The sequence below is a fragment of the Mobula hypostoma genome, chromosome 27, assembly GCF_963921235.1.
Source record: "Mobula hypostoma chromosome 27, sMobHyp1.1, whole genome shotgun sequence".
Lineage (NCBI taxonomy): Eukaryota > Metazoa > Chordata > Chondrichthyes > Myliobatiformes > Myliobatidae > Mobula > Mobula hypostoma.
The window spans coordinates 4,670,354-4,693,203 of NC_086123.1; the positions used below are offsets into that span (position 1 = coordinate 4,670,354).

The 22,850-nt window shown below is 40.4% G+C and overlaps 1 protein-coding gene across 1 annotated transcript in view; it reads left to right on the top strand.

Annotated features, from left to right (window-relative positions):
* rnf10 (ring finger protein 10) overlaps positions 1–22,850 on the top strand; it is a 40,156-nt gene that overhangs the window by 11,143 nt on the left and 6,163 nt on the right. Inside the window, exons 4-13 of the mRNA XM_063034418.1 lie at positions 862–952; positions 3,519–3,703; positions 8,081–8,214; positions 9,875–10,038; positions 13,408–13,542; positions 14,343–14,577; positions 18,117–18,250; positions 19,690–19,807; positions 19,896–19,997; positions 20,070–20,237. Of these exons, the coding sequence (XP_062890488.1) occupies positions 862–952; positions 3,519–3,703; positions 8,081–8,214; positions 9,875–10,038; positions 13,408–13,542; positions 14,343–14,577; positions 18,117–18,250; positions 19,690–19,807; positions 19,896–19,997; positions 20,070–20,237 (1,466 nt within the window). The remainder of the gene's footprint in view (positions 1–861; positions 953–3,518; positions 3,704–8,080; positions 8,215–9,874; positions 10,039–13,407; positions 13,543–14,342; positions 14,578–18,116; positions 18,251–19,689; positions 19,808–19,895; positions 19,998–20,069; positions 20,238–22,850) is intronic.

Sequence of the window (22,850 nt, forward strand, 5' to 3'; positions counted from 1 at the left end):
GATCTTGAGGTACAAGTCCACAGCTCCATGAAAATAACAACACAAGTGGAGAGGGTGGTCTGCTTGCCTTCATAGGATTAGACTATAACATGGCATTTGGGCAAAGCAATGGCTGGACTACCTTTGTCGTATTATGTACAATTTGGGTTGCCTCACTCCAGGAAGGATGTGGTAGTATTAGAGTGCAGAATAGGCTCACCAGGCTCTTCCCTGGAATTAGTGGGGGTGGTGGTGGTGGTGGTCTGTAGCCACAAGGTGAGGTTTTTAGAGGTTTCTAACATTGAAAGGTTGAGATATGCTAGATGGCCAGAATTTTTACTGGGGAGGAGAGTCTACAGCTAGCTGGAACAAGTTTCGGGTGAGAGGAGAAATATCCCTCAGATCTCCTTTTTAAGTAGGTTTTATTTTCCTCCACACAGATGGTGGTTAATATCTAGAACAAGCTGTCAGAAGGGATGGTAGAAGGGGATGGAATTACAGATATTTGGATAGGAAAGGCATAGAGGGAAACGGGGCTAATGTGGGCAGTGTGATTAATGTTGATTGGTATCAGCATTGGCATGGATGATGGCAGAAAGGGCTCGTTTGTGCTGCAGAATTCTCATTCAATGAATGTTTGCTGGATATTTGTTAAGAGTTTTTTTTGGTAAGTATCTGGTGCAGAATTAATTAAGGCAAATTAGATGAATATCTGTACTGCTCAAATTATTGTTACTTGTATTTTTGATCTGATAGGGTGTTTGTATTTGGCACAGAAGACAGCAGGGACTAAAGAACAGTAAAAGGATTGCAAATGTTAAATATCTGTTCTAAAGTTTAATTTAAGTTTTGTTGGCTAACTGCCCATCTTTTCTATTGAAGCTGTCAGTTTGTGGTTTCTGAAGAGCAGGACTACAGTATTCACTTAGCTGACCCAGATACGTTGGTGAACTGGGACTTTGTACAACAGGTGGTAAGTATTTTTGTATCTGGGATGATAAAGATGATTTGTTCTGTTCATTCCTTGAAGGATTGCAAAACAAATATTGGATCTACCCCAGAAAACATCTAATTTCAGTCAAAATCTTTTGAAACTTTAGGATGCTTTAGATATTTAGGATGTTTGTTTGAGATGTTTCCCTATAACGAGACCATCTAATGCCAGAAAGCAAAGGTTTTTGCAATCCACCTTATCTATGCTCTCATAAGTTTGTATTTTTTCTGTCCTGTTCACCCTTGGTTTCTTCTGCTGAAGGAAATAAAGCCAATCTATCCAGTCTCCTTGTAACAACTGATAAATCTTTACTCTCTCCAGTGCAATTACATCCTTTGTAGTGACCAGCACTGTACACAGTACTATGTCTAGCTCCAGCTGTGGCCGAACCAAAGTTTAAAAAAAAAAAGTCGTACCATGATCAGGTGGAGACCAAGATCTCACCTCTCTATACTCAATGCCCCAGCTAATGAAAGTGAGTACCCACGTGCTGCCTTTATCACCCTATCTACCAGGGCGGATATGTACAGTGTTATTTGCACTTGTACACCAAGGTCCCCAGTGCTTCTTGGGGTTCTAAAATTCATGCCATATGCAAAAACCTTATTAGAGCTCCCTTCCCCAAATAAAAAGCATCAGCTCACACTTATTAGAATTAAATTCCGTTTGCTGTTGTCCCTCCCAATTTACAAACGTTTGTATTAATATCATTTCATAACCTCATACTCCCCTCTTCATGACGCAGAACATGATATTTCCTATATTCACATCCAAGTTATCAAACAGCAAGGATCCCGTGGTACATTGCTGGTCACAGGCTTACAATCACCTATCATCTCCCTCTGCCATCTACTAACAAGCCAATTTTGAACCCAGTTAGCCATTTTGCCTTGGCTCTAATGGATATGAATTAGCCTTCCACATGCAACCTTGTCAACAACCTCAATAAAGTCCCTGTAGAACTACCACACTGCTGTCTCCATTTTATTTAGGTATCTCTTTCAATAATTTAAAAAAAACACTAAATGAAATTACTGGCACAAGATATCTTAACAAATCCATGCTGATCAATCCTAGTTTTTCCAGGTGTAGCGCTTTTTTTTTTCTTTTGCTCCCTAGAATCTCTTAATTCTTTTTCCCAGTAATTTCCCTACCACTAACATTAGACTAAATGGCCTGTCGTTGCTTGGCTTATTCCAGATGCACTTCTGGGAACAAAAGTACACATTCGCTATCATTTGGCCTTTCAGCTGCTGGCCAGCAAAATACTTTTATTTTATGGCTTTATAAGATGTATCTCAAGCAGCTATGGAAAGCAAGGAAGGGGAGTGTCGGGCTGGGCTACATCTCACAAGGCCTTGGGGATTTGTACAATATTTTTGCCCAATAAGACATCTACTACGTCCTCTTCTCCAAATTTACTTGGATTTTCAGAAGGCCATTGACAAGGTGCCACACATGAAGCTGCTTAACAAGAGCCAGTGGTATTAACAAAAGATACTAGTATGGACAGAAGATTGGCTGACTGGTAAAAGGCAAAGTGTGGGAATAAAGGGGGCCTTTTCTGGTTGGATGTTGGTGACTAGTGGTGTTCTTTTTATGTTGTATGTCAGTGATTTAGATGATGGAATTGATGGCTGTGTAGCCAAGTTTTTTAGATGATACGAACGTAGGTGGAGGAAGCAGGGAGTCTGCAGAAGGATTTGGACGGATTAGGAGAACGGGCAAAGAAGTGGCAGATGGAATACAGCGAGGGAAGTGTATTATTGTGCACTTTGGTAGAAGGAGTAAAGCCATAGACTATTTTCTAAATGGAGAAAATTCAGAAATCAGCAGTGCAAAGGGACTTGGGAGTCCACGTGTAGGATTCCCTAAAGGTTAACTTGCAGGTTGAGTTGGGAATAGAATATAAAAGCAAGGATTTAATACTGAGACTTTGTTAGGCATTGGGCAGAGTGCACTTCAAGTATTGTGAGCAGATTTGGCCTCCTTATCTAAGAAGGAATACTCCAGAATTGTTGAGGATCCAGAGGAGGTTTACAAGAATGATCCCGGGAATGAAGTGTTTAACATACGAGGTGTATTTGATGGTTTTGGGCCTGTACCCGCTGGAATTCAGAAGAATGAAGGGTAATCTCATTGAAATGCATCGAACATTGAAAGGCCTAGATAGGGTGGATGTGGAGGATGATTCCTATAGTGGATGAGGAAATGACCTCAGGATAGAAGGACGTCCCTTTAGGACTTTTAGTCCCTTCATGACTTTTGGGAGGGATACAGGCTCTGGGAGGACTGAGTGGACCTGTTGCCATGCTTTTGGAGTATGGTTTAGTTGTATCTGTGTGCCTGTCCCTGGTGTGATAATGAAATAGTTTAGTATATATTCTGAGGTATTCAGTTGACTTTGTCTCAGTCTTTTAGGGATGAGGGAGGAGTTCCAGAGTTCCATTATTAATTACCTAGCTGAGTCCGGAGTACTTGATCAGTTTTGATCCTGTGCTCTGTAATGGTGTATTGGTTATTAATACAGACCTTTTACTTTCAGCGTATCTGTAGTCATGAAGTCCCCTCGTGCCCAATTTGTTTGTATCCGCCCTCTGCTGCAAAGATAACTCGCTGTGGACACATCTACTGTTGGGCATGCATTCTTCACTATCTGTCCTTGAGTGAGAAGACCTGGGGCAAATGCCCTATCTGTTATGAAGCTGTCCATAAAAAGGATCTAAAGAGGTGAGAGTTGGTTCTTTAATGATTATATATCTACTAGTAGAACAACTACAGTACTACTTTAGGAAATGAATGAAGTCCTGTGCCACTGTTGTCAGTTGGTTACAATGATAAGAGAGAGACAGCAGGGATATGCATTTTACGTTTTGAATAATATTTAATGTTGAACTGGAATGTTTATAATCTCTTAGCTTCTTCGGCTATGGATACTGCTTTTTCCCCTTCCCCTTGCTGGAGGAAATGACATGTTAAAATGCTATTTGGAAAAAATTTTAAGACCAGTTGTGAATATGCTTCATGGATATTGCATATATTAGAAAATTTTAGAAGTGCATGATACAGTTTTAAAAGGCTAATTGGATCTGCTCCAATTTGCCTACCAGCATTACAGGTCCACAGCAGATGCCATCTCCATCGGCTCTTCACTCGACCCTGGGTAGTCTGGACAGCAAAGATGCATACATCAGGATGCTTTTTATCAACTACAGCTCAGCATTCAGTACTATCACAGGCATCCCACCTCTCTCGGAAGTTCTTGGAGTCTCCCGCATATTGATGGAAGCTCCCTGACACCTGCAAATTATATACAATATCCCGGAAATTGATTTTTTTGAGAGCGAGAGCGAGAATCCTGATTGGTCTCTCTTTGTTCTCAGTCGACCTATCAGTTTTCTCTGTGGGCGGGCTTTACAGTCGACCTCTGTCTCTCCATCAGTTCAGTTTCGTGTCCTGCACCGCCATGGCAGAGTGTTTCAAAAAAATATATAAAACGTACTTCACCCCAGACTACACTAAAGTGTACCCCTGCCTGACAGGGGTCAAGAAATAATGACAGTGTTGCTCGCTGCACTGTTTGCAACAGTGACTTTTCTATTGCCCAGATGACTGTAAAAGACGATGTTGAGGTGAGTTTAACAGGTGTCATTCGTTCATTAGCATAGCTAACGTTATTTAAACTAGCTGGCTAGCTGCTAAGGAGCTACTCTATTAATGTCCTACGTGATGAGGCCAAACTCCCTGTAGTCTTGCTTAAAGTTGTAATAGAATAAACATGATAATATGGTTACATATTTTAATGTCACATTTTCTGCATATACCCAACTTGGTTTACAGATTAGACGTAATCACTAAGCAAAGTATTACATACACCCTTGGAGGCCGAGCGGGGGGAGGGGTGGGGGGGGGTGGTGCTACCTCCCTGAAATGAGTTCTTGCAGGGCGGGATGTCTGCTATCATCCCCTCAAAACTAATCAATAGCCTTCAAGAGCTTGGCTTCAATACCTCCTTGTGCAATTGAATTCTCAATTTCCTCACTTACAGACCCCAGTTAGTTCAGATTGGCAACATCATCTCCTTCACAATCTCCTTCAGTGCAGGAGCACGACAAGGCTTTGTGCTTAGACCCCTGCTCTACTCGCGTTGCACGAATGATTGTGTGGCTAAGCACAGCTCCAATGCCATATTTAAGTTTGCGGCCGACACCACTTGTAGGCTGAATCAAAGCTGGTGGTAAATCAGAGGGGGGCTTAGTGATACCACAACAACACTCTCACTGGTATGTCAGCAAGACCAGGGAGCTGATTATTAACCCTGGCAGGAGGAAACCAGAGGTCCAAAAGCCAGTCCTCATCAGGGGATCAGAGGTGAAGAGGCTCAGCAACTCTAAACTCATCAGTGTTACTTGTCCTTGGCTCAGCATCTACGTGCAATTTTGAAGGAAACACAGCAGCACCTCTACTTAGACGTTTGCAGAGATTTGGCATGACATCTAAAACTTTGACAGACTGGTGTGGTGGAGAGTATATTGACTGACTGTATTACAGCCCGGTATGGAAACACCAATGCCCTTGAATAGAAAGTGCTTAATTTTTTTTTTAAAAAAGGGTATGGCCCAGTCCATCACCCGTAAAGATCTCCCCAACACTGAGCATATCTACACGGATCTGTGTCGCAGGAAAACACCATCCATCATTAGGGACCCCCTACCACCCAGATCATGCTGTCTTCTCACTATGGCCATCAGGAACCTCGGGACTTGCACAGAATTTCAGGAACAGTCATTGCCCCTCGGCCATCAGGCTCTTGAGCCAAAGGGGGTAATTTCACCTGCCCCATGTCTGATCTGTGACCACAACCTATGGACTCACTTTCAAGGCCTCTTAATCATGTGTTCCTGATAATTACTGTTTTGTTTTTTTGTGTTTTCAGTTTGTTGTCTTTTGCACTGTTGGGTGCAGTCATTCATGGCTATTGTGGTTATTGTATTTATTGGGTACGTCCGCAAGAAAATGAATCTCAGGGTTGTATATGGTGATGTATATGCTTTGATAATAAATTACTTTGAACTTTAATTGTATGCTTGGGATACAGAAGTCTAACATGCAGTATACTTTGGAAGAGAGACCCAGGTCATTGCTGAAGGTTACAATGTTTTAAGATGTCAAAGGGTTTACGGGAGAAAGTGGGCCGCCCTCAGTCCAATCTTGAGTTGAAGAGATTGCACTGAATCTCTGACTTCTGGTTTGACTTGTGTTGTAGTGAATAGTGCAATACTAAGCTGATGAAGCATTCCCCACTCACTCACCCTCTTTCTCCTTCTCCAAATGAGATGGAATGGACTGTAGGCTCTACTTAAGGTTAATGATGCAGCTTTGGAAAAAGTACAGTAGCCACTTTATTAGGTACACCTGTGTGCCTACTCATTAACACACATCTCTCATCAGCCATCATGTGGTAGTAACTCAATGCATAAAAGCATGCAGACATGGGCAAGAGGTTCAGTTGTTCAGCGCATTCATTTGTATAGACCAAACATCTGAATGGGTAAGTGACTTCATTGACTGTGGAATGATTGGTGCTAGACAGGGTGGTCTTGGGTATCTTAGAAATCTTGATCTCCTGGTATTTTCAAACACAACGGTCTCTAAAATTTACAGAGAATGGTTCAAAAAAACAAAGCATCCAGTGTGTGGCAGTTCTGTGGGTGAAAACATTAATAAGTGAGGGCAGAGGGGTATGGCCAGGAAGGTGACAGTAATTCAACTGACAAAGCTTAGCAACAGGTGGTGTGCAGAAGAGCAGTTCTGAATGCACACATTGAACCTCAAAATGGATGGGCTACAGGAACAAATGACCACACCAGGTACAGACCACACAAGTGGCCACTGAGTGTACATTTGTGTAAGCTTTCATGTATGTAACTCTTAAGTTGACTTTTTTTAATAAGATTTTTGTTACTATTCCTCCTAAAGCCTAGGAAGATGTGGTCAAATCACAGCTGCTGAGAAATATGACACTTGATACAAAGCAGCCAGAATTGAGAAGAAATTATTCACTTGTTATATCTGATCTTAAAGCTGCTGATGTGTGCACAGCTATAAAAATACTGTTTAAATACTGGGGCATTGAAACTCTCCAATCTCTGAACTTTGGATTTTTTTTTCTGTCTGTAGCAAAGGACCATATTTTCAGGTAGTATTGTTTAAATGGAGATGAAGTTTAATTGGAATAGTAATTTTGAAGGTATTCCTATGCAACAGCATTCTGTGTCAAGAAAAAAAAAGCATAGGTTTGATATGAACTCTACTAGATTAATAGTGACTGTCATTTAAAGAGTTCATTTAAATCTTGCTGTTGTTTGGTCAGGTTCTGTAGGAGAACTCTATTGGCTTGACACAGTCTAATAGCCATTAAAATTGCAAGAGACTGGGACGTAGAAATTTAGTGTGTACTTCAGTGAGGGAACACTGATTACATTTGAAGTGTATTTATCCTGGGTTTTTTGGCAGCCTTCAGTTTTTTTAATAATAACAATTTGTAACACAATTTTAGCATGTGTTAGAACAAGTAACTGCCTTTAGCATTTCTCTGCCTTGTTCTGCAGGATAGGAATTCTCTTTAACCTCTGATATTTTAGTTCACAGATCAGTCATTAGAGTAACGTACACACTGCTGGAGAAATTCAGCAGATCAGGCAGCATCAGTGGAAAGGAATAAACAGTTCATGTTTCAGGTCGAGACTTTCGTCAGGACTCTATGGTAATCCCAAATCAGATGACAAGTCACCAGCTGATTTGGGTAGCCTGATTTCAGTTAGTGCTGTTTATAATCATTCATCAGTGTTTGGTATTGCTATGGCACGTGAAAGAATGGTATGTGCCTTCTTTTCTATTCCTTTACACCCACAGAGCTGAAATTGGTATGTTCATTGAGTGGCTGTACTCCTCTTGTGCCACCTTTTCTCATTTTATTTCTGATCTAGCTCTGTTTGCTGGTGTAACAGGGGTAAAGGTGTAAAGATTTAATTATTTTGGACAGTGTATTATGCATTGTAACCCTTAGTGATTCATATCGAGTTAATGTGTGTTGCTTTGTTTCAGTGTGATTGCCATGGAGACTCACCAGTATAATGTGGATGATATGATAACCATGCAGTTGATGCGCAGGGAGAAAGGCACTCTGATGGCTTTACCCAAATCTCTGTGGATGAAACCCGAATCATTTCATTTGGGAGGTTAGTGGAAACATTATTATTTCAGGTCCATGCTGGAAATGTAGGGCAAAATGCATTTAAAATTCTGGCTGGTTGAAGAAGTATCGTAGGGTTCAGGTTCAGCTGTCCCAAACTAGTATTGATCTAGAACTGCAGAAACTAAATTATCAAAGCATTAGCTGACAGTAATTATATTTGCATCAAAGTGCTCTAATTGTTGCATAAAGATTAGATAAAATGGGTAGAATTAAATGTGAACACATTATTTGAAAGTTATTTGTCTGTAAAAATAATTCGAAATCTCTTAAAAGAATAATTTAGGCTTCATATTAGATATAGTATCTGGAACTCAGTCAATTGTATGCTGTTGGCCAAATATTGATGGCCAATTTGGGGAATCTGTATTTGAAAACACAATATTTGAATTCTATTTCAAAGTACTTTATAAGGCCTTTTTCTATAAGAGGAAATTCTTAAATTGCATGTAGACAGGTTTGTTTGGGGACAGATGTATTTCACTAATATATATCTACAGGTTTAAATTTGCAGATGACCTATAGTGGAATTAAATTTATCTACATTTTTTGCTGATAATTAGAAACCAGAAGGGGACTGGGACTGCTTGCTCCATTTCTAGTGTCATGTGATATTACTGTACGAGGTAGCTTGGTATTTTTGCATTGCCATTTGCTCTACTGATAAAGTAGTACAGTTTTCATTGAAAAATTGCAGAACAGGTTTAACATGATGTTGCTAGGGTTAGGGGGCCTGAATTACAGGGAGAAATTGGCCATACTAGATTTTTACTGCTTGCATCAAGATAATGAAGGACAAACTTGTGGACATGTTTAAAATTCTGAGAGAAATAGATAAGATGGATGGTAACGGTCTTTTCCCAGGGTAAGGGAGGCAAAACTACAGGGCATAGGTTTAATGTGAGAGGGGAAACATTCAAAAGGAACTTGAGGGGCAACTTTTTTTTTACACCGAGTGCAGTGAGGATATGAAGTGAGCTGCCAGAATTATTTGAGGCAGGTACAATAGTATCGTTTTTTTGGATAGAGACGTGGAGGAGTAGGGCTTCATAAGGATATGGGCTGAACACAGGAAATTGGAGCCTGCTGGGTGGACAGTGGTCAACATGGACTCACGGGACTGCAGGGCCTACATCCATGCTGTATGACAATATGGATCTAATTGCCACCAAAATGCAATGGGACTATTTTGCTCCAGTAAATCTTGCTAAATACTTGGCAATTTTGCCCAGTTTCTGTATGATTCGCATTCTTGTGTGACTAGAATGAATAGATTGAAATAAAATGCTACTTCACCACTGTGACCCTTACTGATGAACTGCTATCAGTAAGTAGGCTGCTGACCTGGAATTGGATTGGCTCCCTGGTCTCCCCATGCCACTACTTGTGATTAAGGCTGAAATACTAAAGGATGTTGATGAATTGCTACCTACTCAATAATGTGATATGTAAAAATCCCGTTCATAGTTCCTAAAGATTTTCAAATTAAGTAAGCTCTCATCATAAGATGAATAAAATTAATTCATTCTTTATCAACCCATAGTAGTTCATTGAACTTCGAACTTTTTTTGCAGTAATTCGATTGATTTTTATTCTCAACTGAATCTGCTTTTTTATGTATTCTTCCTTCCCTGTAAACACTGTAGTAGATGACGAACACGGCCAGTACTCAAAACTCCTTCTAGCAACAAAGCAGCAAGTTATGCAGCATGTGATAGAAAAAGAGAGAGCAGCTTTACTGAGACAGTATGAAGAGGAGAAAAGTACACCCGAATCTTGCTTCATTGAACTGGCGTTGCAAGAATTAAAGGTGCCAAAACTACTTTCTGCAAGTTGTACTGCTGTGTGTGCGTGGAGTAATTTGTATTTCTAATATATATGGCAATTATCCCAAGAGATTAGAACAAGTTGATACTGAGTCTCAAGATAATTAACTCTCTCTTTATTGGCCCGTTTATATATCGGAGAGCTTTGCTTAAGATTGAGTTCTGTCAAGCATTTTAGAAGACAGATGTACAGAGATCTTTGGGTAAAGAGCTTCAGAACTTGGAGCCTTGGTGGCTGAAAGTGTACTTGATGTGCTGGTTGGCCGCTTCTTATTTGGAATTGGGAGGTGTTGACAGTGAAAAGGGCTGTCGTAGGTTATAAGAGGTTCAATTGGGAAGTGGGCTGAGTAGTGTCAAATGGATTTCGGTACATGTCAGTTGATACATTTTGGAAAGTCAAAACAGGGTAGGGCTTGTACTGTGAATGGTAGGACATTAGGGAGTGTAATGGAACAGAGAACAAATGCATAGTTCATAGAAGGTGTCATCAGAGATAGGATGGTGAGAAAGAGGTTAGGCATGTTGGCCTTCATCTGTCAGGGCACTAGGTATAGGAGTTGAGAAGTTACATTGCAGTTGTATAAGTCAAGGCTGCACTTGAGTACTGTATATGGTTTTGGTCACTCTATTCCTTCTAAGGAAAGATGTGTTTCAACTGGAGAAAACAAGACTTACAAGGATGTTACCAGGACCAGAGGGCTGGCTTTATAGGGAAAGGTTGGCCAATTTTTTTGTTACTTGCAATGTAGGCAAGTGAAAAGCGACCTTGTAGAAATATTTAAAATAATGAGAGGTACTGGAACTGTCTTCTCCCCAGGGTAGTGGAGTCCACAACTGGGGGACATAGATTTGGGGTGCAAGGTGCAAGATGTGAAGGGACCTGAGGGCATTTGTCCCCAGTGTGGTGAGTACATGGAGCAAATTGTCAGAAGAAGTAGCTGAGGCGGGTACAGTCATTTCCTTTAAGAAGCACTTGGATAGGTACCTGGAGAGGTGGGCTTAGAGGGATATTTGCAGAACCCAGGAAATTGGGGCTAGTTGGGTGGACACCGTGGTCAGCATGGACCTGCTGGGCCAGAGGTCCTGTATCATGCTGTATTGTTCTGAATATGACTAAAACAAGAAGAATATAGCTATCTCAAGGGATTATGTGGCTTGACTAGATTTGAGACCAAGGACATAAACATAGACAGCAGTGCTTTCAACGATTCAAAATTTAGGAGGTAGAATGAAGATGGTTGATTGTAAGTATGGAATGTGGGTGGATGTGGACAGTTTAATGAAGTTGTGGGCTTGGTAGTCTGAATTGTGCTGGAGTTCCAAGTCTGATTCATTGTTGGCATCTAAAGGGGTGGAATGGTAATAAGGGAAAGGTTGATCAAGGATGCTCAGGAAAATGGCTCTGGCTTTCTGAATGTTTAGGTGCATCAAATATCTGATTAATGTGATCAATTTGGAAGAGGTGGAACAAAAGACCTGATAACGGTAGAACAGCATGGCATCAACACACAGGTGAAGGTGAGCGTATATTTTGCTGGAGGTGATTTTTTTAGGTGAAAGCTGAGCAAAGCCCAAGGTGGATTTTTGGGTTGTGGGGAGTAGTTGGTGTACTTGTGGTCACTTATGGTAAGCAGTCAGGTTTATTATCACTGTTGTGAAATTTGTTGTTTTGCGGCAGCAGTACAATGCAAGACATAAAAATCATTGCAAGTTACAAAGGAAGATGGTGAGTAAGTGTTCAGAAGTGGGAGGCAGAGGGGAAGTTGTTCCTCACATTGTGTAGGTCTTCAGGCTCCTGTACCACTTCTCCGATGGTGTAAGGAGAAGTGTGGGCGTGGCCTAGATGGTGAGAGCCCTTAATGATAGATGCTGCCTTTTTGAGGTACAGCTTTTTGAAGATGTCCCGAATAGCGGGAAGACTTGTGTCCACGATGGAGAACTTGCTGAGAAGTGGGTTGAGCAGCCACTAATTATTTCTTCAATTACTGGATAGATAAGAGAGGAACCTGCTAGCTGCTGTTCCTTGCAGCTGTGTGACCGGAGAGTGGCTTCAGAGGAGGAGGAGGATATGGGCAGCAGAGAGAGAGAATGTTTGATATCACATAGGATGCCTTTCGTGATTCTAAGGGAGGGGTTTAGGGTGATGAAAGCATTATTAAGCAGGCTGCTTTCACCTACGTGGTCCTGGAGTTTTTGTGGTGGATTCTATCTATCCAGGTGTACTTTATGCTCTAACTTTCTGGTGAACAGGCTCTGAAGTAATTAGTGCGTTGCAGAGGAATGACAGTGATCGTACTGGAAGAGGACAAAAAGCCACATTAACAACGTCAGCTCATCTGGGCTAACTGGCAAGTTAGATGGTCAGTAGTTTGCTGGGAATTGGCCGTGAATGGAATATAGAAAATGTTGCAAGTTAGGGGAATAGGCATGTGGGAGTGGGGGATGAAGGGAGGAGATGAGAAATTTGATTATGTTAATTAAGAAAATGTTAGATAGTGGTTGAGACAAATGATCAGATGTCTCGGTGACAAAAGTTTGTAATGGAGATGGCAAGGTCATGTACAGCCAAGTCAAAGAAGTAGTTATAAATACAGATTGCAAAGTGAAGTGAGGTGTCAGACAGACAGCAGGGAAGAACTATGTAGTGTAATCATGATGATTCCAGAATTTGCCTGCATTGGGACTTAGAAAGGAAGAGTAAGTGAGAACTTTCACCCATGAGAGAGAAGTGGGACTGAAGCAGGAAAAACAAACTAAATGTCTAAGAAGATTAAGAGTTCTTATGGGTAGGAATATTGCTGGTGATCAAGGTAGGAGAAGTTGTGAATGATGTATTGCAGGTGTAAAGTTTGCTATGCTAAATCAAAACCAGTAGGTAATTGTTTCCAAAAAATCAAATGCATTGGTTATGCTTTTTTATGTCCTCATTTTTCTTTTTATAAAATTGTTGCACTAGTTTACCATTAATTATAACACAAATGCATTGAGCACTTGGAAAGATCGTATATCATTTTTAACAGTATTGCTGTTTGAGTAGGTGGAGAGGAATCAATGCAGTATGGTATAGGTAATGGTGGCAGGTTCTTGAGTCTGCTGTAGCTTTATCTCTTGCCTATATGAAAACTGGTCAGTAAGGAATATGAGCCAGAAATTGCAATGCTATTCTGGAAAAAGTACTGTTATTGTCACCAGTTTTTCACCTAGCTTCTACAGCAACATAGCAGGAACTTTGTTAAATGCAGTATTTGATAAAATATTAATTCTACTATCAAGACTAAAAGTGCAATATTGTAGCCTAAATCTCAGAATAGCAGTTTAGTAGTCTTTTCAATGAAGCTTTTTTAAAATTGCAGAATCGTGAGCAGGAGTTGCTGGGACCTCCAGAGAAGGAAGTTCTTGACACAATGTTCAAACTTGAGGAATTGAGCATTGATTCAGCTGCTGTTGTAGAAAACGAGGGTGAAACGTCCATAGGTGACAAGAACCAAGTTAGTACCAGTGTTACAGACTAATTTTAATTTTTGCATCATCTTTTAACCCATTAATGCTGAAGTTTTTAAATGTGTATTTGCTGCTGTTAGTTAACTATTTACATAAATTGGGATGTTTCATCATATTGTACCCAAACTTGAGTCTTCTAGCATTCTATTCATCCCAAGAAAAAACTAATTGGAACACTGACGGATTTTTTTCTTGGAGTATTTCTTGCTTTCAGTAAAGATATTTTACACATAATAAATGAAGCAGTTAGGTTTTATTTAATCAAACATGTTATTTTGCTGAACGTTTTTGTGTAGGTTGGCAGGACTGTATTTCTGCATAAAACTATATTCTGCCATCAACAAGGATCTGCATTCACAGATTAGTACGTTGTCAGATGATTAGACTTCCAAGTCCTTGTGCATTGGTATGTAATTGTAGCTGAGAGTGCTAATTCTGTATAATTTTGATTAATTGTACTAGTCTTTCTGAACTCACTAAGCCAGTGCATTATCCCTTGAATTCTCCTCTCAACCCTGAAAACATATTTCCATTGCTACATTTATTTTTGTTTTCTACAGCATGTTGGTGAAATTGGAACAGGCACCCATGTCAGCAATGTTGCTAACCAGTTTGGGTATCAAATGATAAACATACTAAATCATCCAAGTGATATATGATGGTCAATATAATGGGCATAACAAAATAAAATTTCAATGTTTTTAATTAATTTTTAAAATGATACTGAAGCTACAGAGGGAAGCTGTTTTAAGTTCTAATCTGACCTGGTCTGAATGTTTTCTGATAGCATGTATTGGCCTATGCATCTGCATTTGATGAAATTATTGAAGAACCACAAGAAGAGGCCCCTGCTACATGCTGTGCTACCTTGAATGAGTTGGTCACTCTTCCGGAAGCAGTCAATGATTGTGAAATGGAAGAAGGAGCTTGTGGTGAGACTGAATGTGGACAGGCAGAACTAGAACTTTCAGCTGATGATGTTAGAGGTTCTTCTGCAAACTACTACTATTATTTCTACCAGGGTAAGCCTTTCACTTGATCATGGAGTTAGTATTTTTTTTGTCATTTAAGTAGTTAATTTTTATGAATAAATAGTATTCATTTGGAATGTGCTGATCTCCTTGAATCATGTCACATGCTAGTGAGGCCAGAACTGAAAGATGATGCAGTCTAATACGTGGCTAAGGAGTTGGTGTAGAGGGAGGGCATAAGGTTTTTGAATCATTGGTCTCTCTTCCAGGGAAGGTGGCACCTGTGCAGAAGGGATGGTTTGCACATGAACTGGAGAGGGACTAATATCCTAATGGGAAGGTTTGTCAATGCTGCACGGTGGGGTTCAGTCTAGAGTTGCAGGGGAATGGGAACCAGAGCGCCAGAGCAGTTGGTAGAGAGGCTATGGAGGCAGATGTTGGTAAGATGTCTGACAAAGTTAGGAATCAAAAGCCTGAGCATGGTGCAACTGGTATCCTGAGCTGCCTATATTTCAATGCAAGAAGTATGGTAGGAAAGGCAGATGATAGTGCTGAAGATGAGGTAGCTGGTTTATAAACAAAGGCAATGTAGTGAGGAGAGGCTGTTGATAGAACAAAATTGCAGTCAACGGGATGAGTTCCAATGTAAAAGATGGACAAAATTGATAAAAGAACTGAAGGTGTTATATTTGAATGTGCACAGTATATGGAATAAAGTAGATGAACTTGTAGCACAGTTACAGATTGATGTTGTAGGCACCGCTGAATCATGGCTGGAAGAAGGTTATAGTGAAGAGTCCAAGAATACACTTTGTATTGAATGGACAGGTAGGAAGGTAGAGGGGGCGGCATTGCTGTGATGGTAAAAAGTGAAATAAAATCATTAGAAAGAGGTGACATAGGGTCAGAAGATATTAACTCATTGTGGATAGAGCTAAGGAACTACAAGGGTAAAAAGACTCTGATAGGAGTTGTATACAGGTCTCAGAATAGTAGTAAGTATGTGGTCTACGAATTACAATGGGAGATAGAAAATGTATGCCAAAAGGGCAATGTTGCAATAGTCATGGGGATTTCAATTTGCATGTACATTGGGACAATCAGGTTGGTACTGGATTCCAGGAGGGAGAATTTCTAGAATGACTAGATAATGGCTTTTTAGAGCAGCTCGTGATTGTGCCCACAAGGGGATCAGCTATTTGGCATTGGATGTTGTGCAATGAATCAGAATTGATGAGCGAGCCCTTGGGGGCAAGTGATTGAATTCACCCTGAAATTTGAGAAGGACAAGTTAAATTCAGATGTACCAGTGTTACAGTGGAGTAAAGGGAATTAGAGGCATGAGAGGAGTTGGCCAAAATTGATTGGAAAGGAACACTGGTAGGGATGTCAGCAGAGTAACAGTGGCTGGAATTTCTGAAAGCAATTCGGAAGGCACAGGTTATACACATCCCAAAGAGGAACAAGTATTCTAAAGGAAACAAGACACAACTGTGGCTAACAAGAGAGTCAAAGCCAAAGAGAGGGCATATAATAGGATTCAGAAATTTTTAAAAGACAACAGAAGGCAATTAGAAATGTCATTAAAAAGGTAAATGTGGAATACAAACAAACTATTAGAGGATACCAAAAGTTTCTTCAGATACGTAAGTGTAAAAGAGGCAAGATTGTTTTCTAGCAGTTCAATATCCAATGCTGGACATGTAGAAATGGATAAGGAAATGGTGGACGAACTGAATAAGAATTTTGCATCAGTCATCACTGTGGAAGACACTAGCAGTATGGTGGAAATTCTAAGTGTCAGGGGTCATGAAGTGTGTGAAGTTACCATTATTAGAGAGAGGGTTCTTGGAAAACTGAAAGGTCTGAAGGTAGATAAGTCACCTGGATCAGATGATATACAATTCAAGTTACTGAAAGAGATGGCTGGAGAGATTGTGGAGGTATTAGTAATGATCTTTCAAGAATCACTAGATTCTGGAATGGTTCTCGAAGACTGGAAAATTGCAAATGTCATTTTACTCTTCAAAAGGGAGAGGAACAGAATAATGTAAACTATAGGCCAGTTAATCTGACCTCAGTTGTTGGGAATCATTGGAGTTGATAAATAAGGGTGAGTTCTCAGGGTTCTTGGGGGCGCATGATAAAATAGGCTGTAATCAGCATGGTTTCCTCAATGGAAAATCTTGCCTGACAAACCTGTTGGACTTCTTTGAAGAAATAGCAAGTAGGATAGACAAAGGAGAATTGTTTGATCTTGCATACTTGGATTTTAAGAAGCCTTTTGACAAAATGCCACACGTGAGGCTGTTGAACAGGCTACAATACCATGGTATTACATGAAAGATTCCAGCATAGATAAAGCATTGTCTGATAGGCAAAGTGGCAAAGAGTGGGAATAAAAGGAGCCTTTTCTGGTTGGCTGTCGGTGACTAGTGGTGTTCTGCAGGGGTTTGTTGGGATCGTGTTTTTTTTTAAATGTTATATGCCAATGATTTGGATGAGGGAATAGATGGCTTTGTTGCAAAGTTTGCAGATGATATGAAGATGGGTGGTTGGGCAGGTAGTTTTGTGGAAGCAGTCTACAGAAGGGCTTGGATAGATTAGGAGAATGGGCAAAGAAATAGATGGGATACAGTGTCGGGAAGTGTATGGTCATGCACTTTGGTCGAAGAAATGGAAGGATTGACTGTTTTCTAAATGGAGAGAAAATTCAAAAAACTAGGATGCAAAGGGACTTGGAAGGCTTTAGGATTCCCTAAAGGTTAATTTGTAGGTTGAGTCTATGGAGAGGAAGGTAAATGCAATGTTAGCATTAATTTGAAGAAGGCTAGAATATAAAAGCAAGGATGTAATGCTGACACTTTATAAAGCACTGGTGAGGCCTCACTTGGAGTATTGTGAGCAGGTTTGGGGCCTTTAGAAAGGACGTGCTGAAACTAGAAGCTTCAAAGGAAGTTCAGGAAAATGATTCCAGGATTGTCATATGAAGAGCATTTGGCTCTGAGCCTGTATTCACTAGAGTTCAGAAGAATGAGGGGTGACCTAATTGAAACGTATTAGATGGTGAAAGGCCTTGATAGAATGGATATGGAGGGGATGTTTCCTGTGGTGGGAGAGTCAAAGACCAGGGGACATAGACTTAGAATAGAGGGGCATCCTTTTAGAATGGAGGTGAGGAGGAATTTCTTTAGCCAGAGTGTGGTGAGTCTGGAATCCTTGGCCTCCATAGCTGCCTGTGGCAAAGTCTTTATGTATATTAAGGCAGAGGTTGATAGATTATTGATTGGGCAGGCCATGATGGGATACTGAGAGAGGGAGAATTGAGTAGGTATACAAATATTGTACGTTTTCATAAAATTCAAACCTGTAGAATGTAAGCCATAGTCCTCAAATGTTGAGGAAAAACTGATAACATGCTTGGTTTTTGAGGTGATTGTATTGATATTATTGAGGGATCTTTTCACTCAAAAGGTGAACTTTAGCCAGAGTCAACTTTGTCATGTGTAGACAAAGACAAAATGAAAATTCTGGAGTAAGAGTTAATTTTGGCTTTGAAGGATTTCTGTAACACTAATTTCTTTCTTCAGCGGAGGACGGGCAGTATTTGTTTCTGAGTCCAGTTAATGTGCGATGTCTGGTGAGGGAGTATGGTAGTCTGGAGAACTGCCCTGAGAAGATCACTGCTCAAGTGGTAGAGATTGTTGGGCATTCAATGACTGAGGTAGAGTAACTTTTAATAATGACCTGTTTACTTGTGAGCTTGATTTTTTTAAAAATTGAAATGCCTTTAGTTTTGGAACCTATTTTTGTCATCTGGTAGTATTGGGTGAGGTCAAGCATGGGTCGCCAGAGGACCCTCCTGTGTACCTTGAGACCCAGCTGGGTGAACAGTGCATTTCCAGCACTAATTCCTCCTGTTTTCTCAGTTTTCCAATTCTTATTCACCTTAGAATTTTTGAATGTGTGATGTAAAGCAGCTCGCACCTACAAACTACACTTGGGAACTATAATCCTAACCAGAATTTTAAGTGACAATGAAGCATTGTAACTTTAAAAAAAAAAAAAAAAAAATTACTATTTTGGTAATTTGTCTTGCCTAAAAAAAATCATGCAGATCACAAGCAATTCATTTTTTGGTTACAAGTAAATTTGTTGAAGTAAATTAACCATTCCATTAAAATAAACTTCTCCATTGTGCGAGTTTCCATTGGATATTAGATGAAATTAAATCGGGTTGCATGCTCTCAACTTGCCAGTTATTCATCCAGATGTTAGAATTGAACTTGTGGAGAAATGAACAAATGTTTTATCAAGTATGGTCGCTGTAATCCAATTTAATGTTAATTAATGTTGACTAAGCTTGGGCAAAATGCATACTTGGTGAGGCAGTTTTGACAAACTAGTTTCTCCTATACCTTGTACAGTACTGTGCAAAAGTTTTAGACACACATATAGGTAGGGTGCTTAATACTTTGTGCATTCGTGTATTTGTCAACGTGGAGCAGCGAGTGAGTTTGTAAATCTGGTGGGAGCAAAGGAGTTGGGAGTGGCGAGGATGGAGCGCCGCGGGAGGGATTTGGGACGGGTGGCATAGTTGCAGACACACCCAGCCCTGAGACACCAGGCAAGCTCATTTAATTCCAAACAGTTGGTTTATTGATCATTACAGAATGTCTCTCTGGTGCTTCCCATTCCTTCCCCTCTCCCTGCCCCCTTCTCACAATAGAGACTTGTATCAGGCTCGGGTTCATCATCACTCACATATATCATGAAATGTGTTCTAGAGTGCAATACATAAAATTACTGCTGTACTGTGCAAAGGCCGTAGACTCCCTCGTTAATTATTGGTGCCCAAGACTTGCACAGTACTGTACACTTTCTTAAGGTTACTCCAAAGCAGTCATGAGTTGGGATCATCCCCATCCATGTGAGACTGAAATTAGCTTTCACCGTTGCCAAATGGTACGGCTAGACCATAGAAATGAAATGGTTTGCTTAGACTTGCACTAATTTATAAAAAGTAAGGATTGAACTCTTCTATGTCGAACACTTGTCTGTTGTTTGGAGAGTGGAAGGCTTACTTGATTTTTTTTTTAAGAGGCTACCTTAAATAATTTGAATTTGCACATTTGATGTATCAACACGGATTGTTTTCCATAGGATGTACGACACAGACACCGCTATTTATGTCACTTGCCGCTGACCTGTGAGTTTGGCATTTGTGAGCTGGCTTTGAAACCTCCCTTGATTTCTAAAGAAACATTGGATGCTTTTTCAGGTTTGTTTCTGCAGTTTGTATCAGTGACTTGAATTGTGTGTCTTACATTTAGTGCCTTGATAATTTTAACTTTATCATTCTTTGACAGTTGACTTGGACAGAAGGAGATGTCTTCGCCTGAAAAAAGCTCGGGATGAACGTCGAAGGGAACGTAGGATTGAAATGGAAGAAAATGAAAAGCAAGGCAAATGTGAGTGTTAACTTGTCTTGAATTCCAATATAATTGAAAGTGAGTGACATCTGCAACTTAATCTTTATTTAGATCCAGAAATACATATTGGACTGGAAAACTACCAGCAATTCCCAGCTTTTGGCTCTACAGAGAGTGCACAATTTATCCCTTCCTTTACTTGCCCTGACGATGATCCTCTGCCTAGAGTCAGTCTTTCAGCCAGCACAACCCTAAGCAGCAGTCCAAATTCTTTGCCAGGTATGAAAATCTATATTGAAAAAAAATTCTTTATAAACTTTCACTTGTTTAAAATGTATCATCTCAAACTGCACTACATGAGTGATGTTAGATGATAAAAATGGTCCCTATAAAGGTTGCTCCTGGATTATGAACAGGTTCTTTTTTACAACTGTTCAAAAGTTGATTTTTGTCAATGAGGCATAAAATATACAAATTTCAATCACTCGTGTGCGTTGACACTACTATGTTTCACAGTTGCCTGATTTAGTTAGTTTTACCTGAAAGTCTCTTCCAGGAGAACCAGAACTCCTGTGAATTCAGATATGCACCAATATTCTATTGGCTTGCAAATCAAGTAGCCTTTTTGTTTCCCCTCTACACCATAGTCTGGTAAATGTTATGTTGAATTTGATAGCCATAATGAGAGTAATTGAATCACATGGAGATGCTTGCATGTAATTATGGTTTAAACTTTTGAGGAAGATCTCAAAAGCTTTCGAATCTGAAATTTAAAAGTTTCAACACCAAGTCTGGATTCTTTAAGCAATATACTTCATTGTTTTTGTACTTGGAGTTATCTTTAGTGTTCTGGTAACAAGCATTGAGTAGTTAATGTTTTGTTACTCTCTCTAATGGTCATTGTAGATTCTGAAACTTTACTAATATTGGGGTATTCTTCCAAATTTGATATTGTCCTTAACTGAGTTTTTGTCTCTCTTAATCCTTATCAGAGCTGGGAATGGGCTAGAGAAAGGGTTGAAATGTCTAATGTCAGACAGGATAAATTTAAAATGAGAGGGGGTGATTTCAAAGATAAAGGGCAAATTTTTTTTACAGTGAGGTGCGTGCTTGAAATGTGCTGCCTGAGGCAGAAACATTGGGGACTTTTAAGAAACACACAAAATGCTGGAGGAACTCAGCAGGCTGGGCAGCATCAATAGAAAAGAGTACAGTTGACATTTTGGGCTGAGACCATTCAGCAGGACTGGAGGGAAAAAGGTGTGGAGTAGAGTTAAAGTGGGGGGGGGGAGGAGAGAGAGACAGAAAAACACAAGGTGATAGGTGAAACTGGGAGAGGGATGAAGTAAAGAGCTGGGAAATTGATTGATGGAAGAGATACAAGGCTAGAAAAGGGGGAATCTATCAGGAAAGGACAAAGGCCATGGAAGAGAAGGAGGAGGGAGGCGATGGGCAGGGAGATGAGATGAGAGGGGGAAAAGGGGATGGGGAATGATGAAGGATAGGGACTTGTTTAAATTGCACATGGATGTGAAGGAAATAGACATTGTGTAGGCAGAAGAGATAGTTTAGTTTAATTGGTTCAGCACGACACTAGACTGGAGGGCCTGGGCCTGTCCCTGTACTGGTCTATGTTCTTTCAGCCTTGGGGCTAGTTTAGTGAAAGATACTTTGATATAATGATTCTGTTTCTTGTATAAAATGGAACTGACACACTTCCCATGATGTGTGCTGATTACTTAATGCGAGTAACTAGTAATAATATTGGCACATAAATGTCTGCAATGTCCAAGGGAAGCTTTCAGGCAAGGTTTGAAATTGATATAGAAAACTAAGTGTGGTTGTGTGGGGGAGTTTGAATATCCAGGAAGAAGTGTAAGTTGGGGTGGTTCTGGCATGGTGCTAGGTTCCTTATGTGCACGCATACATACATACCTATGTGGAGACTATATTAAAGCAATTTACACACGGTACCAGCATTTTCACTAGTTTAATGGAGGTGTGAACTGTCAGAAGGTGTCAGTGGATCAGCTATATATATTTAAAAGAAAAGTGGCAAATAAGATTTGATTTTAGTGTGAAGCATATGAGTAATTTTTGCTAACAAGTGAAGGGTGTGTGCAGTAAGTCATAGGGTACAACAGTTGATAGCCACAGTTTCCTGAAGGTAATAGGACAGATGGATAGGGTGATTAAGAGGCCTTACTTACCTTACTCCTTTACTTGTGAGAAAAATGTTGCAGGAGTACTTTACCTAGTTTTGAAGACATGAGGTACTGGAATCTATAACAAAACAATGCTGCAAGATCTCTTGGGTTGGGCAGCGTTTGTGGAGACAACGTAGGTAGATGTTCCACGACGAGGCCCGGAATCAGGAATGAGAGAATACGAAAGGTTGCCAGTACATAGGGAAGGTGAAGGATGGGTGGAATGTAGTGGGAGTGGAGAGTGACTTAATGCTGGTAGATAATAGGTGAAGCCAGATGGGGAGCAGATGTTGGGCACATGGAACCAACAGGGGAGAGTCTGGGGTGGGACAGAGGCTGATGGGTGGGATCAGAGATAAAGATAAATGCATCTGTCCCATTCCATCACCAGTTACATCTTCCTCCTCTCTACCCCACTGCCCCTCCCTGGAACCACAGGGACAACTTTCCTGCCTCACTTCCATTCAGGGACCTAACCAGCTCTTTCAGGTGAGGCAGACATTCAGTTGTGCATCTTCCAAGCTGGTCTACTGAATTTGAAGTTCACAATGTGGCCTCTAGATGACCATCTCACAGAGCACCTACAGTGTATTCTTTCCCCAACAGCCATTGCGAACGTCTTGTTGGAGATAATCTGAAAGGGCCTGTTTTGCTGCTGTTTTTGTTACAGAGCTTAATATTCTAG